General features: G+C 37.3%; 2 protein-coding genes across 14 annotated transcripts in view; one reads left to right on the forward strand and one right to left on the reverse strand.

Moving 5' to 3' along the window:
- The window catches only part of SUPT20H (SPT20 homolog, SAGA complex component), a 38,241-nt gene extending 26,961 nt beyond the window's left edge, over positions 1-11,280 (forward strand). For 8 of the 13 annotated variants that reach the window (XM_065902342.1, XM_065902340.1, XM_065902350.1 and 5 more), the window contains 6 exons: positions 56-210; positions 2,586-2,641; positions 4,553-4,681; positions 8,464-8,569; positions 9,907-10,010; positions 10,772-11,280. In XM_065902342.1, coding sequence (XP_065758414.1) covers positions 56-210; positions 2,586-2,641; positions 4,553-4,681; positions 8,464-8,569; positions 9,907-10,010; positions 10,772-10,909 — 688 coding nt within the window. In that variant the 3' untranslated portion in view covers positions 10,910-11,280. The remainder of the gene's footprint in view (positions 1-55; positions 211-2,585; positions 2,642-4,552; positions 4,682-8,463; positions 8,570-9,906; positions 10,011-10,771) is intronic. The other 5 variants (XM_065902346.1, XM_065902353.1, XM_065902347.1 and 2 more) reach the window with 2 other exon arrangements.
- EXOSC8 (exosome component 8) lies at positions 11,186-18,500 on the reverse strand. The gene is made up of 11 exons (XM_065902355.1): positions 18,464-18,500; positions 16,888-16,924; positions 16,593-16,656; positions 15,575-15,648; positions 14,588-14,633; positions 13,665-13,770; positions 13,537-13,582; positions 12,693-12,789; positions 12,042-12,162; positions 11,726-11,832; positions 11,186-11,405 (listed from the first exon to the last, which is right to left on the reverse strand). The coding sequence occupies exons 1-11, from the start codon at positions 18,478-18,480 to the stop codon at positions 11,290-11,292; spliced, it is 831 nt and encodes a 276-aa protein (XP_065758427.1). The 5' UTR covers positions 18,481-18,500; the 3' UTR covers positions 11,186-11,289.
- Positions 18,501-18,568: the final 68 nt, after the last annotated feature.

The raw sequence follows: 18,568 nt of genomic DNA on the forward strand, positions 1-18,568 counted from the left end.
TAGCTGATTTTTCTTTTACAGCACTAGTCTAATGCTTTGTCTTATTCTCCTGCAGTGGAGCTCAAGCTTTGATGAGTGGTTCAAACCCTATGCTGGGCTGTAACACTGGTGCCATAACTCCTGCAGGAATAAACTTGAGTGGCCTTCTACCCTCAGGAGGTCTGCTACCAAATGCATTGCCGGGTACAATGCAGTCAGCCTCTCAAGCAGGTCAGAATATTGGAAATAATAACCTCTAACAAAATTAACACTCCATGCTTATGTTAAAATGTCATTTAAGTGATGTTAAACATTTAACATCCTTTTTTAATGAAATATTATGTTGGAAATATTTCCTTTCAAAAGCTTTTAAAATTTTCATATTTGAATTAAAAACCATCTGGTTATCAAATTCTCTGGAGAAACTTGGTAAAACTGTAAGTCTTTGCAAATTTTATCTTTGACTTTCAAACATTATTATAAAAGTAACTTTGATGGTTACCAGTGTAGTCCTGCTCCAGGTAAAAGAAACATATTTTGAAAACATAGGTAAGCAGGAAAAGCAACATAGCATGGCATTTCAAAGCCTCAGTTCTGAAGCCGGACTGCCTAGATTGAATCCTTCTTGTGTAACAATAACTGCATAATCATAGCAAAGTTACCTTTGGGCCTCATTTTCCTTATAAATAAAATAAAGATGATAATAATACTTTACCTCACAGTTGTAAAGATTAAATGAATAAATACAGATGAGGTGTTTATACCTGAGACGTGATAAACATTCAAAAATAACTGCTGTCACCATCATTAGTAGTAGTTTATTGTGGCAGTTGTAGTAATGTAATTACATGTACTGGAAAAATGTTTTAACAACTTGTGCTACTTTTAAAGTTCTTTAAGAGAATGTATTGTAGAACAGTCTCATTTCTTACTTGGAAAAAAAAGATTAACAGAAAAACAAACTCAGCATAGTAAGAAAAACTTACTATGAGTTAGGAGAAACTTTCTATGAGTAGGAGAAAGAGAACCCAAAGAATATAATATGAATATGTTTAATATATTGCTGTGATTTTCTAATTCTACCTGATATTCTTATTTTAATGTGTATAAGTATGTTTTAGGGGTAGGAGCCCTGGAAAATGGATCAGTGTTGAATTTGGGATATTATATTTACATGTAATTCTTCTAATTATTCGTAGCTTCAAATGCTTATTGTAGGGCCTGGAAGAAGTCACTTAACTGTTCCCCCTCAACCTCAGTTTCAACCCACTCCAGTACTCTTGCCTGGAAAATCCCATGGACAGAGAAGACTGGTAGGCTGCGGTCCATGGGGTGGCTAAGAGTCGGACATGACTGAGCGACTTCACTTTCACTTTTCACTTTCATGCATTGGAGAAGGAAATGGCAACCCACTCCAGTGTTCTTGCCTGGAGAATCCTAGGGACAGGGGAGCCTGGTGGGCTGCCGTCTATGGGGTCTCACAGAGTCGGACACGACTGAAGGGACTTAGCAGCAGCAGCAACCTGTTTCATCTGTTCTGAAACCGGAGTAAATGTAGCTAACTTAAGTGGCTACTTCCAAGAAAATAAATGAAGTGATATGGAAGTGCCTTTAGTAAGCTGTAAAGCATTACCCAGATGTCATCCACCCTTAAAGGGAGTTATCCCTGTCTCTTTTTTTTTTAATGAGAATTCCTGGAGGGACTATCCGTATTGTCACATTTTTATCTGGTTATGCTTTTTCCATTTTTCAGAGAAGCCTTTCATACTGTCTTTTGTGCATTATCTACCCTTTATCTTTTCTAAATACAATTACCTGCTTAGAGGACTAGTTACCTTTTAAACTAGAGTTCAAATTGGTATATTTAGTGAGGAAGATAGATACATACTTGAAGACTGGTATCAGCAAACAGTTCAAGCTAAGAATAGTTTTACAGTTTTTAAGGTTTGTTTTCTTAAAAAAAGATAGGAAGAATAAGGGACAGAGTCTCTGTGGCCCATGAAGCTTGCTGGAAGCGTCTGCCAACACCTGCTTTCGGATTTGCTCTGTGCTGTGTCACAGATTTGGGGGAATACGTTCAGGATTCACAGAGCATTGTGTCCTGACTTTCAGCTTGATCCTTACACACAGAATTCGGTGTTCTTCAGCATTATTAATGTTGGCATTTGCACTTTTAAGAAACATCACAAAGCACACTGGTTCTGAGACAGGGCTGTTGATCACATGCCGTGTAGCACTAAGAAATAGAAGTAGACAGCAGTGTGTGAGACGTGTTTGCACAGCAGCGATGGTTTTATCATACCTGTCGTGTCTGCATGCCGCCAGATTACTTTTCCAGCCAGTAGTTTAAGTAGTTAGAAAGAAGTCTCAGTTTCTGAAATACAGAATATAAGGTACATCTGGTGCTTCACATCTTTGAATAAGATCTTGTTATCAACAAATAGTGATGAAATTGGAGGGCTGGGTTTAAGAAAATTTTAAAGTATAGAAAATAAACACATCTGTGCAGAGAGTACTTAAAAATTTTTTTTATGCTAAAGTATAAAGTACCTCCAAGTATAATAAAGTTTTAATTTCCTGTTTTAACCATGAGTTTTATTTAATAGGTGTTCCATTTGGTTTAAAAAATACTTCAAGTCTCAGGCCCTTAAATCTACTCCAGGTAAACCTGAAACACTACTTTTGATAGTTTTTTTTTTTTTTTTTAAGTTTTTTATAGTGCTTTTTGTTTTTTAGCCATGTATGTTTGCACATTTTAGCATTTGAAGTTCTGAGGTTGTTGAGAATCATCTAAAAGTATGATTAAGTGGATAAGTGGGAAAAAATTGGTGCCCATGTACCACACTTCCGTTGGCTCTGACAGCCCTGCCGAATTAAGAACTAGTTCCAGAGGGGAGAGTTCACAGATACCAAGAAGAATGACTTGCCTAAAGTAGTAGCAGCAAATATACTTAGAAATTAATTGTTCTGTCACAGACTTTTTATGTATATACAGAAGTATTGCTGTTTACTTACAATAGATTTTATACATGAATAGAACGTTTTTAGATTAGGTATTTGTGTTCTTTTCCTGAGGAGAGTATGACTTAATAGCACAGTGCCAGGCAGGTGACTCTTCAGTCACTATTGAATAGTCATTCAGTAAATGTCTGTTAGGTTACAGTTTGTGTCAAGTGATGAGACTTTTTTGATAACGTTTTCTCAGTATTAACATACAAAGAGAAAAGGTAGGTAGAGAATTTAGTACATTGTTGTGAACTTAGAGTATTCTGGGCTGTGCTTGGTCCTTTAAAGATCGCGGTCAATATTAAGCCTAGTAGGCTGGAAATGGATGAGATTATCTACAAGAATTGTTAGAAAAGGTAAACATGAAAATAAAGATTTGGAGACACAGAATGGCAGAGCTATGGATTATTGGAGAATAATTATCACATCCATCCAACCTGATATTCAGAAATAATAAATCAGGAAATACATTTAGAACTAAAACTTAACTTACTTCCTATACAGTATGCAGACAGTGTCAGTATTTACAGACTCATCACAGAATAATCTAATTATAATATGGACACTTTGGGTTAGCTTGTTTAACCCGCTTTCCTGCATTTTGCTGTAGGAATTTTTGTAGGGATCAAGCTCAGTGTTAAGAGTAGTGGCATTCCTTAATAGCACTGATAATAACGGCAAAAACCACCTTACAAATTATATTCTGGTACATTTTTATTATCTAGCTAATTGAGAAAGAAACACTTGGCCTGTACTTTGTCCAGATTTACCTAACAATGAGCTATGCTGGGTGTGAAACTTTTGACCCTAGACACCTCTTTTTTGACTATACAGATCTAAGAGTTTCTCACTTGATATTTGCTTGGATTTTGCCCCAAAACTTCAAAGTGCTTTTAACTTAAACCCCTATAGAATAAAATGGAAAAACATTTGTTTTCTGATACATTTGGAATGCATAGTTTTAGTGTTTAATGTGGGATTTTCTGGATGCTGCTTGTAAAATTTTTTTTTTTATTATTTAGATTCATAATGACAGAGCTTGTAATGTCTCCAAACTAAATATGGACATCTAATGCATTTTCTTTTCAGCTTTAGACTTCCTGGCTATGTTATATAAAAACCCATGCACCTCTGGGTTTGGGCAAAAGCTAGACCAAAGTTAGGGAAATGAGCTTTTTTAACATATATTCCTCATTATCACTAGCTTTTTTTTTTATACTTGCAAATGCATTTAGTGCTGTTTTGTGTTGATGTATAAACAGTTAAGCAAAAGCAGTATGTTTATTTAGACAGCTGAGTATTAACTTGAAGCAGAAAGATTTATGTTTGAGATTACTAATGTATTTCAGAACCAGAGTAATAGCACTTGAAAATTGTGTTTAAAGAGATTGTCCCTTTTTTTTTTAAAGAGCAGGGAGTTTGTTTTGTTTTCAATTTTGTTGACTTCGTTTTCCTCATCCCTGGAAGAATACCTGACGCATAGGGAATGCCCCAGAAACATTTGTAGAATAAGGAAATTTACATAATCCGAAATCACCTAATTAATTATTGCTCAAATTCTTAATAGCTCCCAGGCGGCTCGCTCATTTTTAACACTCTGCAGCAGCAGCAGCAGCAGCTCTCCCAGTTTACACCACAGCAGCCTCAGCAGCCCCAGCAACCCACAACTTCTAGTCCTCAACAGCCTGGGGAGCAGGTATGTCCTTTCTCCCTTCCATATGATATGCTTTGTATTATAGAATTGTATCTTTCTTTGGTATATTCTAGACCTATTTCAACTGTTTTTAGACTGTTTGAACAAACTTTTCATATGCTGTCCTTTCTTTATTAACAATAGTAGCTATCAGTTATCAAGGCCTATTTCTAATTCTCACAACAGCCGTACTGAACAGATGATGTCACCTCCATCTTGCATAGTCTGAAATAGATTCAAGTGACAACTTGCTCACAGCCATACAGAGAGTGGCAGAGCAAGGATTCAGGTCCAGGTCTTTCTGCCTCTATAGGCCATGTATTTTCTACCCAATCATGATCTTTCTGTTAATAGTATTTTGTTTCTGTTAAAATAGAGAAATTCTTTTTATTGTGTAGCTTAAAACAGAAAATAGACAAAAACAAATATTCTGTATATTGCCAAAGAGAAATTGAATAAGAACTGCACTAAAGTAGTAAAAGGAACTTTACTTTTAAAATGTTCAGGGTTTTCTGAACATTTGCTGCACTTTGGAATGCTTAAAAGTACTGATTCCTGAGTCCCACCTCCAACATTTCCTTTCAGTTCAGTTCAGTCGCTCAGTCATGTCTGACTCTTTGTGAACCCTTGAACCGCAGCATGCCAGGCCTCCCTGTCCATCACCAGCTACCAGAGTCCACCCAAACCCATGTTTATTGTGTCAGTGATGCCATCCAACCATCTCATCCTCTATTGTCCCCTTCTCCTCCTGCCCTCAATCTTTCCCAGCATCAGGATCTTTTCAAGTGAGTCAGCGCTTCGCATCAGGTGTCCAAAGTATTGGAGTTTCAGCTTCAACATCAGTCCCTCTAATGAACACCCAGTACTGATCTCCTTTAGGATGGACTGGTTGGATCTCCTTGCAGTCCAAGGGACTCTCAAGAGTCTCCTCCAACACCACAGTTCAAAAGCATCAATTCTTCGGCACTCAGCTTTCTTTATAGTCCAGCTCTCACATCCATACATGACCACTGGAAAAACCATAACCTTGACTAGACGGACCTTTATTGGCAAAATAATGTCTCTGCTTTTTAATATGCTGTCTAGGTTGGTTATAACTTTCCTTCCAAGGAGTAAGCATCTTTTCATTTCATGTCTGCAGTCACCATCTGCAGTGATTTTGGAGCCCAGAAAAATAAAGTCTGACACTGTTTCCCCATCTATTTCCCATTAAGTGATGGGACCAGATGCCATGATCTTAGTTTTCTGAATGTTGAGCTTTAAGCCAACTTTTTCACTTTCCTCTTTCACTTTCATCAAGAGGCTCTTTAGTAGTTCTTCGCTTTCTGTCATAAGGGTGGTGTCATCTGCATATCTGAGGTTATTGATATTTCTCCCGGCAATCTTGATTCCAGCTTGTGCTTCCTCCAGCCCAATGTTTATCATGATGTATTCTGCATATAAGTTAAATAAGCACGGTGACGGTATACAGCCTTGACGTACTCCTTTCCCTATTTGGAACCAGTCTGTTCTTCCATGTCTAGCTCTAACTGTTGCTTCCTGACCTGCATACAGGTTTCTCAAGAGGCAGGTCAGGTTCGCTCACTGTTAAACATATGAAATGTTCACCATCAGTCCTTCTACCAGATTGCCCAGTCAAGTCTTGGCTGGATAATGCTCATCCTCTATTAGATTTCTCAAGGAGGGCGTACTTAAAACTATTTATTTTTTGGACACATGTATATGTATGGCTGAGTCCCTTTGCTGTTCACTTGAAACTATCAACATTGTTCATTGGCTGTACCCCAATACAAAATTAAAAGTTCTTAAAAAAAAAAAAGCTAAGTCAAAAGAAGCAAAAAAAAAAAAAAAAAAACTGGTTTTATTAACACATGAAGGATTACTTAGCTCAATAAAAAATTCTTGATTTGTACTTTTCTTTACAAAATTGTGGTAAAATACATGTAATACAAAATTCACCATCCTATGCATTTTTAAGTGTGCACTTTGGTAGTGTTAGATATATTCTTACTGTTGTGCAACTAATCTCCAGAACTCTGTCATCTTGGCAAAACTAAAACTGTATACCCATGAAGGAATTCCCTATTTCCCCCTCCTCCTAGCCTACTTTTTTTCCTGTGGATTTGACTACTCCAGGCACCTCATATAGGTGAAATTTTACAGTATTTGTTTGTGACTGACCTATTTCATATAGCATAATATCCAAAAGTTTCATCCATGTTGTAGTTTATCCATTCATCCATTGATGGACATTTGGGTTGCTTCCACTTTTGATGGAAGTCTGAGGTTTTTTTTGTTTTTTTTTTTTTTAGATGAATTTTGCTTTAGGTGTGAAGTGTTAAGAACTCCTCTCTGGCTTCTCTGCCCAAAATAATTTTTTATACTTTCCATTTTAAACCTATGATCCATTTTCAGTTAATTTTGTATAAGGGGTGAGACGGTCTGGGTTCATTTATGGGGGAACTGTTGACCGTTTGCACCAGTGCCATTTGTTACAAAAGCCATCCTTCTCAGTTGAATTACTTCTGCACCTTTGTCAGAGGTCATAGTAAATCTTAAAATCAAAGGGATCCTCTCGTGTTCTTTTTCAAAATTGTTTAGCTATTCTAGTTCCTTTGCTTTTCCTTGTAAATTTTAGAATCACCTTGTCTATATCTACAAAAAAACATTGCTGGGATTTTTAAAGGAATGGAGTTTGAACCTATAGGTCATCTTGGGAAAGGTTTACCATGTTTATGTGAGTTTTCTAGTCCATGAACATGGTATGTCTCTAGGCTAAAATCAGCTAGTTTTCAGCATGCAAGTCCTATATGTGTATTGTAGACTTACACCTAAGTTTTGTTTTTGTCCTTTATCCATTTGGCGGTGGGGGGATTGTTAATGGTACTGTTTTTCATTTTCTATGTATTTATCACTAGTATGCACAATTGGTGTTGATCTTGTGTTCTGTGATCTTACTGATCTCACTTATTTTTTTTTTTTTGTAGATTCCTTAGGGATTTTTTTTCCCTGTAATAGTCTGCCATTTGCAAATAAGAATGGGTTTTTTCCCTTTATAATCTATGTCTGTCTGTTTCCTTCTCTTGATCTAATGTGCTCACTAGAAATTGTAGTACTGTGTTACAAAGAGTGTTTTAAACTTTTAAAAAAATATTTTGATGACGCTTTATAGAAGCAATATCAAAAAAACAAGCAGCCCTATCAGAAAATTGGCAGACCTAAATAGACGTATCTCCAAGGAAGATGTACAGATGACCAGCAGGCACATGAAAAGATACTCTCAACATTGCTAATCAAATTAGAAATGCAAATCAGTACCACAGTGAGGTATCACTTTACATTGGTCAGAATGTTCATCATCAAAAAGTCTACAAATAATAAATGCTGGAGAGGGTGTGGAGAAAAGGGAGCCTTTGTGCACTGTTGGTGAGAATGTAAATTGGTGCAGCCACTTTGCTGTACCCCTGAAACTGACATAGTATTTCAAATCAGCTACATCTCAAGAAAAAAGGAGTTCTGATGAAGCTTTCTAGATACCTTAGTAATTATTAATGCCGCATCAAATAATAAACCAATATGGAATCAGTTCTGAAAATTAGGTTTCTTGCTTTTGAAATACTGTTTTCTTGCTAATTCTTAATACCTTTGAAGGCTTTTCCTTGTTATTCTTTTTATAAGACCTACTCTAATGTTGATTTTTAATAACAGGAAAAAATACCAATCCTTGCCACCACCCCAAAGTTGTTTTCTTTTTGTACATGTCATTTTTTTTTTTTTTAATTCAGGGTTCTGAGCAAAGTTTGACCAGTCAGGAACAAGCCTTATCTGCTCAACACGCTGCAGTTATTAACCTTGCTGGAGTAGGAAGTTTTATGCATTCACAGGCAGCTGGTTGGTATTTTCCTAACTAAATAATGTTGAATTTATTAAAAGCATCTCTTGGGATCTCACCATTGAAACTGTTTCTTTTCTTTTTTGCAAGCAAAAACAAGGAAAAATTTCAGTTATATTTAATGTGTGAACTGTTGATTGAGACAGATTTTTTCATTATTTTGATAAAGTGCTTTGACCTACATATATTAATAGCAGTTGTTTACCTCATGCTAAATTTTGTTAGCAAAATTCTGTACAATTACCCAACTTAGTAGGATGCTTCCAAGCAGTTGACTCTAGTTTATCAGGGTTATTGAGATTGCACTTTTCTAGATTGCAGTTTTTTGTCTCATTCTAATAGCTTATAGTGCATGAATTAGGACTTAATAGTCAAGTAGCAAAGCTTCTTTAAGACAATTGTAAAAAAAAAATGAGATATACTAAATGACTGCTCACCACTTCTAGTAATAAGTGGTGAACCAAAGATTTATCTTTAGTGAAGATTATTTCATCAATTTAAGACAGAAGTTATAAGTTCATATTTAATTAAAATCAGTAAGTCACATGTCTGCAGAAACTGAGATAGTGTGTCAAGACTAATGAGTGAACTTGTGAATATTTTGAATTTTCACTGGAGTTACTGTGAATTCAGTACAATTTCCAGTGTCTAAATTTGGAATAGCTACATAAGGTTCTAATTTAGAGCTAGTGAATTTCCAAATGGAAATTTATTATTAATAAACCTTTACCCTACAAACTAAATTTCCTAAAATAGCAGTAGTGTAATTTTAATGGGAAGAACTTTAGCTCCAGACTTGCCACTAAATTACCTTGTAGTGAGTCCCTCAGACCATTGAGGCCTGCAGTTTCCTCATCTGTAGAGCTGAACTTAACCCCTGATCCCACTCCGCTCTAAAAGGTTCACCACCTTTGTTGCTAATAGTGTGGTCTGATAGTCATTGTACCATCTTTTGGCATTTGTCTACCAGTTTTGTCCTCAATGGTAGTTTGAGTTTCTCCCACTCCATTTCCTACTTGACTGGTTGTATTTTAAACATGGCATAGTCAGCATTCTGCTAGAAAGCCTTCTCGGGGAAATGGCACAGAGATGCCGAAGAGAGGGCACAGTGCTCTGGCCACATGCTCTCCCCTCGTCATGTCCAGGAGGTCCTGCAGGCAGTGTCCCCCTCAACTAACAGGATACTGTACTAAATTTATTCTCAAATGTCTGTGATTTGATACTTAAGATTAATCATACTGATACTTTTCTATTTCATTTTCTGTGTTGTCCTTTTCTAACCCTGGTAGCCTTCAAACTTTCTGACTGGCCTGCTTTCCCCTTCTCCTCTCTGTAGTGTTGTCTCAGCTTGGCTCTGCCGAGAACAGACCTGAGCAAAGCCTTCCTCAGCAGAGACTCCAGCTCTCCTCTGCCTTTCAACAGCAGCAGCAACAGATCCAAGTAATCCAGCAACTTCACTCTGCTTACATTTTTAAAGATACTTTGCTCCAAAAGTACTTCAAAATACCTTACTTCAGTTTTAATGTTACTGTCTTTTGAGACTATACAGTAATTGGTAAATAATTTAGCAGATTTATTTAAAAGTCTGACAACTTTAGCAAGTCAGCTTGGAGCACTGCATATATTTTGTACATTTAAGTCATACTCTCTGCCTAATTTTAAATCTTTCATGAAGTGCTGGTGGCACATTAACATACATTTTTAGATTCCTTTATATTTTTAAATAGTCAGTTGTTAGTGCCAATGGTTAACTTCTTAATACTGTACTGCAGAAAAAGGCAAGTATACCAGTGTTCCTATTTGTAAATTGTCCTACCTGTTTTAGAAAAGTGTTATTCCATTCTTAGGAAGTCAGAATAGTATACTTGACTATCTTTAATTTGTAGGGTGGTTTTATACTGCTATAAACTATCATACAACACAATGGTAACTGAAGTTGCTGAGTTACTGCAATATAGACTGGCCAGGCAAAGTAACAGAGCTTCTTCTGAAGTTTAAAAAGCCCTGTCTTTAAAGCCCTCAGCAGGCTTCTGTACCACTGGTGCTGTTTGACTGTGCATTGTCTCGATGTGGCATAGTCCCTTTTTGTTACCTTGGTGCTCTCTCCCTTTCAGTTTTGTTGTTCTCATCACTCTCAGGAAAATCATCTTTCCATGCCTACCTACGTTTAACCTAACTAGATTTTTTCCCTCTGTTTGCAGCAGTTACGATTCTTGCAGCATCAAATGGCTATGGCAGCAGCAGCAGCACAAACAGCTCAGCTACATCGTCATCGGCATACAGGCAGCCAGTCAAAAAGTAAAATGAAGAGAGGCACGCCAACCACTCCAAAATTCTGAATCTTGAATAGTTTTTCTTTTTAAAAACATAAGAGCATTGAATCAAAAAGATTCGGAGTTTCTACTTCATTTTTGTTTTTTAAAAATGTGTCAGTATTTTACATTACTAGATATACAAACTTTATACAGAAGTTTGATTTTTAAATAAAAACAAATAATTTTTAAATAAAAACAGGGAAATGGTTTAACAAACCATTAGGGTTGGTTTGCCTAAGTCATTGTTTTTTAAAAATGGTTTCACTGTACATATACAGAAGTGATCTGAGAAATACTAGAAACATCTTTCAAAAAACTGTAGTTTGGTATTTATTTAGTATAAAAGGTTTGTGCACAGTGTAACAAATACAGTTTTTACAAATCTGTTTTGAAAATGTGGTTGCTCATTTGGGTTTCATACTCTTAAATACTTCATCCATCAGTTTTTTTACTTCTTTGTGTCTTGTAACTGCTCGGCTCATACAGTCTTGAAGTTTAGATCCAGTCAGTCCACTTCCACCTGAAAAATTGTGCCAACACATAATTACTCTTACATGACCTACATCATGTCAAGTTATAAAACAAAATTGAATAATATAAACCAGTGATATGGTCTCAAGATTTGTAGGTTATGTGTTAACAAGACCTCCTGAAGTTTAAGAACCACTGACATAAAAGATGCAAGGCATCTTTTTTTTTTTTGCAAGGCATCTTAAGTAAATTTACATTAGGTAAAATAACAAAACATCCCACATTCCATTTGGCCCTCCCTAATGTAAAGAAGCTCGATCTGCATTTTCAACTACATGTTTAGTACTGAGATTGAAGGACAGTGCGTGCCTGGTTTGTGAAGACAACAGAGCCTGCCTTCTTCGTCCATTACAACTGTTAAGGTTCCAGTTGCCAGATGTTCCTCCTCTTCGGTAGGATCAACTATAAGCAGAGTGCTATTTTAAAAATAAAAAGTATACATTATCAACCCATGAGACACATTTTATTTTAGATAAGTAAATTAAACTTACTACCTGCATTTTAGCTTAGGTGGGAGCTAGACAGAACTGGTAGAAACCAGAAATGCTAGTAGCAAGCTGAAAATTCCACTTGTTGTAAGAATCTTTGCCCTTCAGTTAAATACACAACCTTTTGATTAACTTACTCATCAAACACAGCAAAGGAAGTTGCAACTGGATGAGTTCTAATATTCAAATAACTTTTCTTCTTTAAATTAACTTCTGCTAAAGCAGTTTCTTCATTTATAGTAACTTCAGGCAACTGTACTACAAAAAGGCAAATATGTAAAGTCAGTTTCTCACTCCAGTTAAACAGGGCATTCTATGCTTGGTTAATTTACTTTTCCCTCTGTTTAAACTTGTCCAGAAGTATTTTTTTGCTTTTAAACTTTATTTTGTATTGGGGTATAGGAGGGCACGGCAACTCTCCAGTATTCTTGCCTGGAGAATCCCAGAGGAGCCTGGCGGGCCGCAGTCCAGAGGGCTGCACAGAGTCGGACACGAGTGAAGAGACTTGGCACTCACGCACGCACGCAGAGCCAGTTAAACTGTTGGCACGGTTTCAGGTGAACAGGGAAGGGACTCAGCCATACATATACATGGATTCATTGTCCCCCAAACCCCTCCCAGCCAGGCTTCCACATTAACGCTGAGCAGAGTTCCATATGCTATACAGTAGCAGAAGTATAATTAAAGCAGATATGGTGGATACAAACATTGTTCTTTTATTTAGAAACATGTGGATAGGTTCACAAAAACCTTCAGTAGGAATACTCCCTTTTATTAAAGTTGCTTACCATTTTTTAAAGCTGCTAACAAAGCAAAGGTACAAGCATCCAAAATGTTTCCGTCATGGTTGAGGCAAATGAGATCACAGTACAAAACCCAAGCAAGCTAAAACAGAGTTGACACAGATATTAAAGCTTTCTGATGGGTATAATGTGGTATTTGTTTCTACTCACAAACCACGTCCTTAGTTAAACAGTCAACCTTTGAGGCTCAAAGACTTAAAAAAATTTACCTTTATAAAGTAAAAAAGTGAGCAAGTTTGGTAATACCAAAAGCTGACAAGTGAACATCTCCATTTCTCCTCAAAGGAGCTACAGATGTAGGAGGAATTTCCATTTTTACTGCTAAGTTAGCAGATGAGGGAATTGCTTCTGAAAATCCCAAATGAGACTCAAAATGTATTTTACCACAGAAACCTTAATACATGAAATTTTTAGGTCTTACACTGCTTAATAAATCAATATAATCAAGCATGAAAAGCTTCTAGGTACTTGTCAATGTAGTTCAAAGTTGTCAAAAAGACTTGAAGTTTATAATGTGGATTCACCTTAAAAACATGTTCGCTGATCAGATACTATCTGCTGGAAAAATTTAAATGACTGCATTATTAGCTGAAAAAAAGATTACATCAGCTTAAAAGATAGTCTCTAGCCAGGCAATGAAGTAATCAAAATTTACTGGGTTTTTTTGTGTGTGAACTACAGTTTATCTAGATAGTTACAGAGTTAAGAGTGATTTTAATTCCATCTAGAGACAAGATATCTGTATTTAAGGCTGCTGTGCTTTTTTAATTTTCCCCACCCCAAAAAACACTTCAGAATTAGAAACTCACAGCTTCTTTACTCCTCTTACCTTTCCTGAAGAGATGCATAAGTCTTCTTTCTGAATTATCTGTGAACTTGATTTAAAGATGAAGAGCACAGTAAACAAGAGTTCAAAAACTCTAAAATGAATGACAGACTTTATCATGATAATCTTACTTTTCAATGACGTCTGCAATGAACTGGCTGGCCACTTGGGCCTCTTCTCCAGGAGGGCCAGACCGAAATCTCCAGGAACACAGAGGTGATAGATCCACGTTAGGAACTGAAAGAAACACTGCAGCTGTGAACCAAATTTCACCTCTGGTTTAGTTTTAAAGGCGTTACCCACTGCAAAGGCAAGTGGAAAGCATTACATAACACATCAGTTACATTCTTTTCCATTTTTAATGAAAATCTTAGGCTTAGATAAAGTTTATTTTCTGACTTTCTCTGCACAAAAATAATACACCACCACACAGCACCCCAAGCATCTATTTAAGACTTCCTTTAATCGTAAGTTATTCACAAAAGTTTTTAGGTTTCTTTCAAAGTACCCCAATCTGTAACAGTATGCTGCTGCTAAGTCGCTTCAGTCATGTCCGACTCTGTGTGACCCCATAGACGGCAGTCCACCCGGCTCCCCCGTCCCTGGGATTCTATAGCCTCACTAATCATACCAGCTGTTCTGCATTTTTAAAATGTTGGTTCCCACCATAAAGAAAAGATGGTCCAAGTTAAGAAAAAGAAAATCATAGTGGTATAAAGGAAGTGTTTATAGAAATAGAAAAGTTTGCAATTACAGCCTTTGCCTAAGAGTCAAAAGGTTGATGGTTGATGACACCTGTATAAACAAAACTGATCAAACAAGTCTGACAAAGGTATTTACAAAATTCTGTACGTTGCTCTTATACTATCTTCTTTTAACAATTTCAATATTTAACAGGATTATTTAACTTAATTTACACTATCGTCTAACATACATACATTAAACTTTTCAGGACTGTCTGAAGCTTCTGAATAATTTTCAATTCACCCACTAAGATTTAACTATAATAATAATACTAAAATATTTATTAAAATCACAAAACTGTTTAACTTACCAACATATCCTTTATCAGGGGCATCTGTTGGTGGTGCTCCAAATTCCTAGAAGCATACAAACATTTCCTATGAAAGAAGCTACTTGAAAATTGTAAGGACAGCAGTCAGTCAAGGAAGGCTCTACCAAAGACCATCTTAGCTAGTTAGCAACATCATGAGCATCCACTGTGCCTGGGAAGGTGGGTCAGGGGCTCTGGGGACATCAGCACCACTCGCACTAGCTCTGCCAAGGCAAGAAGGCGGTATGGCAAAGCTGACTAGTGCAGCTCAGCAAAACGACCGGAGGATCTTGGAGTTCTGCCCCACCTCTCTTCTTACTCGGTAGCCAAGAATCTGAATTTAAACCCCAATCTCAAATGAGATAATGTTAAGCCCCTAACCTGGCAAGTCTTGTGAAATGTCACCCCACCTTTACTGAGGAAGAATCTCAACTTAGGCCGAGTAACTCAAGAGTTCAGAGTCAAAGCAGAGACTTTGGAGTCAGTTTATACTGAAGTATTTGGAGAGAAAAATTTCCAGTGACTCTTCAGAGGATTAAACTGGGCAATTCTGAAAGCACCCAATGTAAGGTGCTAGAAACAGCAAGTACTCAGTAAATGGTAGCTATTACTCCCTCAAGCTTTTGAGCAATTTTCTACACATTTGCACAGATTAAATGCCATCAATGGATAAAAATACATCACCAAAAACCTCTTAAAATTTCTCAAATTACAACCAAATTCTTTAAAAATTAAAGCAGATGAGGATTTTTTTAAAAAATCGTTTCATTTCAGCACATTTGCAAATGTTCACAAATTATAATTCAGAGTCATTAAACTTGGGTTGTATTATCTAAAACTCAAAGGTGAAAACTCGGAAATGAAAACAAACATTAAAACACCTGACTGCCTAGTCAACAGTAGAACTACAGATGTATATAACAATCTAGTAAGTATATGAGGCTATCTTAGTAACTCAAATCTTTGTAGTAAGTATATTAAACCTACCGCTTTAATTCCACAAATTACTGTAGTATTTCCCAGCTTCACTAAAGAAGAACCATCTGCGGTACCAATTGAACCTGAAAAGTATTTTTAAAAAATGAAAAAGTTTTCTTCTTTTATGTATGATATGTATGATTTTTATCTCTAAATATCTAAGTTGTCTATGAAAATTTACTCCTTACTTAAGTCTTTGTAAAATTACAGTTGACCCTTGAACAACTATACCGGTCCACTTATACAAAGATTATTTTCACTAAATACTTCCACAGTACTACATGATCCACAGTTGGTTGAATCTAAGGATGCTGAACCTTGGATATGGAGTGCCAATCCATAACGGTAAGATTATACTTGGATTTTCAACTCTGTGAAGGTCAGTGCTCCTAACCCCCTCATTGTTCAAGGGTCAACCAAATTGTTTTAGGAATTATTCATTTTCTTGATTTTGAGTGAATCATTTGACGTTCAATCACAGGGCTGTTATGAAAATCTCTTGACAGAAAAATCACTGTAATCCCTTAGACATGGTAGAATTTGTCTGAAATACTGTTTAAATGGCTCAGAGTCTAAAACTTGGGAATGTCATATTGGTAAAACTGGAAAATTCCATGTTTGCAACAGAAGATTTAATAAGTGTAAGATATAGAAGGAAACCAAATCTTAACAAGTTTTGAAGGAAGAAAAGGGGAAAACACTTCAGAGTTACTTTAAATTTAACATGAACATAAAAACTGAAAGGACGCGCTTAGTTGCGCAGTCGTGTGCGACTCTTTGTGACCCCATGGACTGTAGCCCGCCTGGTTCCAAAGTCTATGGAACTTTTCAGGCAAGAATACTGCAGTGGGTTGCCATTTCCTTCTCCTGGGCATCTTCCCCACCCAAGGATTGAACCTGTCTCCTGCATTGCAGGTAGATTCTTTATGCACTGAGACATTTGGGAAACCCTCTACTGAGACGAGACTGAGTTAAAAAAAAAAAAACTCTACGAATAAAAACTTGCTATTAAAAAAAATACCCTCACCTACATTGACAGTTGTGGTTCTGAATTCACCAAGTTCTCTTCCATCAGGACGGCAATTCTCTTTCTAAATAAATATATGAAAGTAGATTACAGCTACATGTATATCTCACACAGGCCAGGGAAAACACACTGAACCTCATTAACTCAAATTAATCTGCATTTCTTTAAAACTGTCTTTTAAAAACTGAAGTATAATTGGCACATTAGGTATATAACATAATGATTAATACTTTTATTTGTGAAAAAAGCATATGATACCATTATCAAAAGGCATCACATAATCACCTTTACTTACCAGAAATCTCCTGTAATACTCCAGAGGTTCCACAGTTCTGAAAGACACGTGAAAAATATGAGATAAATTATAAATCAATATAAATCCAGAACCGCAACAATCTTAATAGTGGTGTGATGGAGCAGAAATCTTTAAAATTTGTAACTAAGTTTCTGTTATTAATTCTAAAGTTTATGTTGCCACATGTTGCTAATTATAAAAAGTAGCTACCTTTGCAATAACAATCACACTCAAAGACTGATTTTACTATAAGGATGGAGACCAAAACCTTAGGCCTCTTTAAAAAGAGAATTAATCCAGGTGTGCATCACTCACACTTTGAAGCAGGAATACTTTGTTAGTAGGAGAAAACAAAACAATCACGTATTTATTTTCACTACCCGTGACTTAAATTTAGCATATTCTTCGATTACGAGCATAGGGAATAAACCACTATAATGTTAGCTGTACCTGATGGCACCCCACTCCAGTACTCTTGCCTGGATAATTCCATGGACAGAGGAGCCTGGATAGGCAGCAGTCCATGGAGTCGCTAAGAGTCGGACACGACTGAGCGACTTCACTTTCTCTTTTCACCTTCATGCATTGGAGAAGGAAATGGCACTCCAGGTTCACTCCCACTCCAGTGTTCTTGCCTGGAGAATCCCAGGACGGGGGAGCCTGGTGGGCTGCCGTCTACGGGTCGCAGAGTCGGACACGACTGAAGCGACTTAGCAGCAGCAGCAGCAGCGACTTTAACAACCACAGATTAAATGTTTTCGTTTTTACTTTATAGTTGCCTAAGGTAAGTGTAAGATGTATGGTTACTTCGAAATTTCAGGAGTTACTTTAGACTTCCCACTAGGCCTTATCTAACAAAGTTAATTTCAAAACAGATATTTCACTGTGTCAAAAACCCAGAGTTTATACAAATACATAATCGTTTCAATATAATTGGTTTCCTTCGGAATCCTATTTATTTCATCCATTTAAAACTGGACTCAGCAAGTGCTCGGGCCTGGTGCACTGGGAAGACCCAGAGGAGTCGGGTGGAGAGGGAGGTGGGAGGGGGGATCGGGATGGGGAATACGTGTAACTCTATGGCTGATTCATATCAATGTATGACAAAACCCACTGGAAAAAAAAATAAATAAATAAAACTGACTCAGAACGAAAAACTATAGCCTTCCCCATAGAGTTGCCCCCAAAACGCTTAAGGAAAACCTTTCTAACGAGGCAGAATGCTTTTACACATAAACAATGGGGCAGGGAAAGCAGGGAGCCCTGAGGTTTTGAAGCAACGCTTTTTACAAGATTACAAGTGTCTCTCCTGGGCAGCAAAGTCCACTACACACCAAGCCTCAGCGCTCGCGGCGGGTACCGGCTCGACAGTACTTCCTATCGCCCGCCTCACTGGGGAGAAGATGCGCCCTTTCCGTTCACTACAACCACCTTCAGTTCTCCCGCCCAACGTCTGCGTCTGCGGTGGAAACAAATAGGAACCAGGTGGGGTGGCCTCCCGATGAGAAAATCCCAAGCGTAGAGTAGCCGCCGACCGCTAGGCTAAAACTCGCGCCCGCCAGCCTACCGCACTCACTTGAACCCAGCCGCCATCTTCCGCCCGCGGATCTGCGCGTGCGCCCGCGCCTGCGCCTGCGTATCACCGCCCCTCTGGCCCGCGCTGCTGTTTCGCTTCAGCACT

Source organism: Muntiacus reevesi, chromosome 11, assembly GCF_963930625.1.
Source record: "Muntiacus reevesi chromosome 11, mMunRee1.1, whole genome shotgun sequence".
NCBI lineage: Eukaryota > Metazoa > Chordata > Mammalia > Artiodactyla > Cervidae > Muntiacus > Muntiacus reevesi.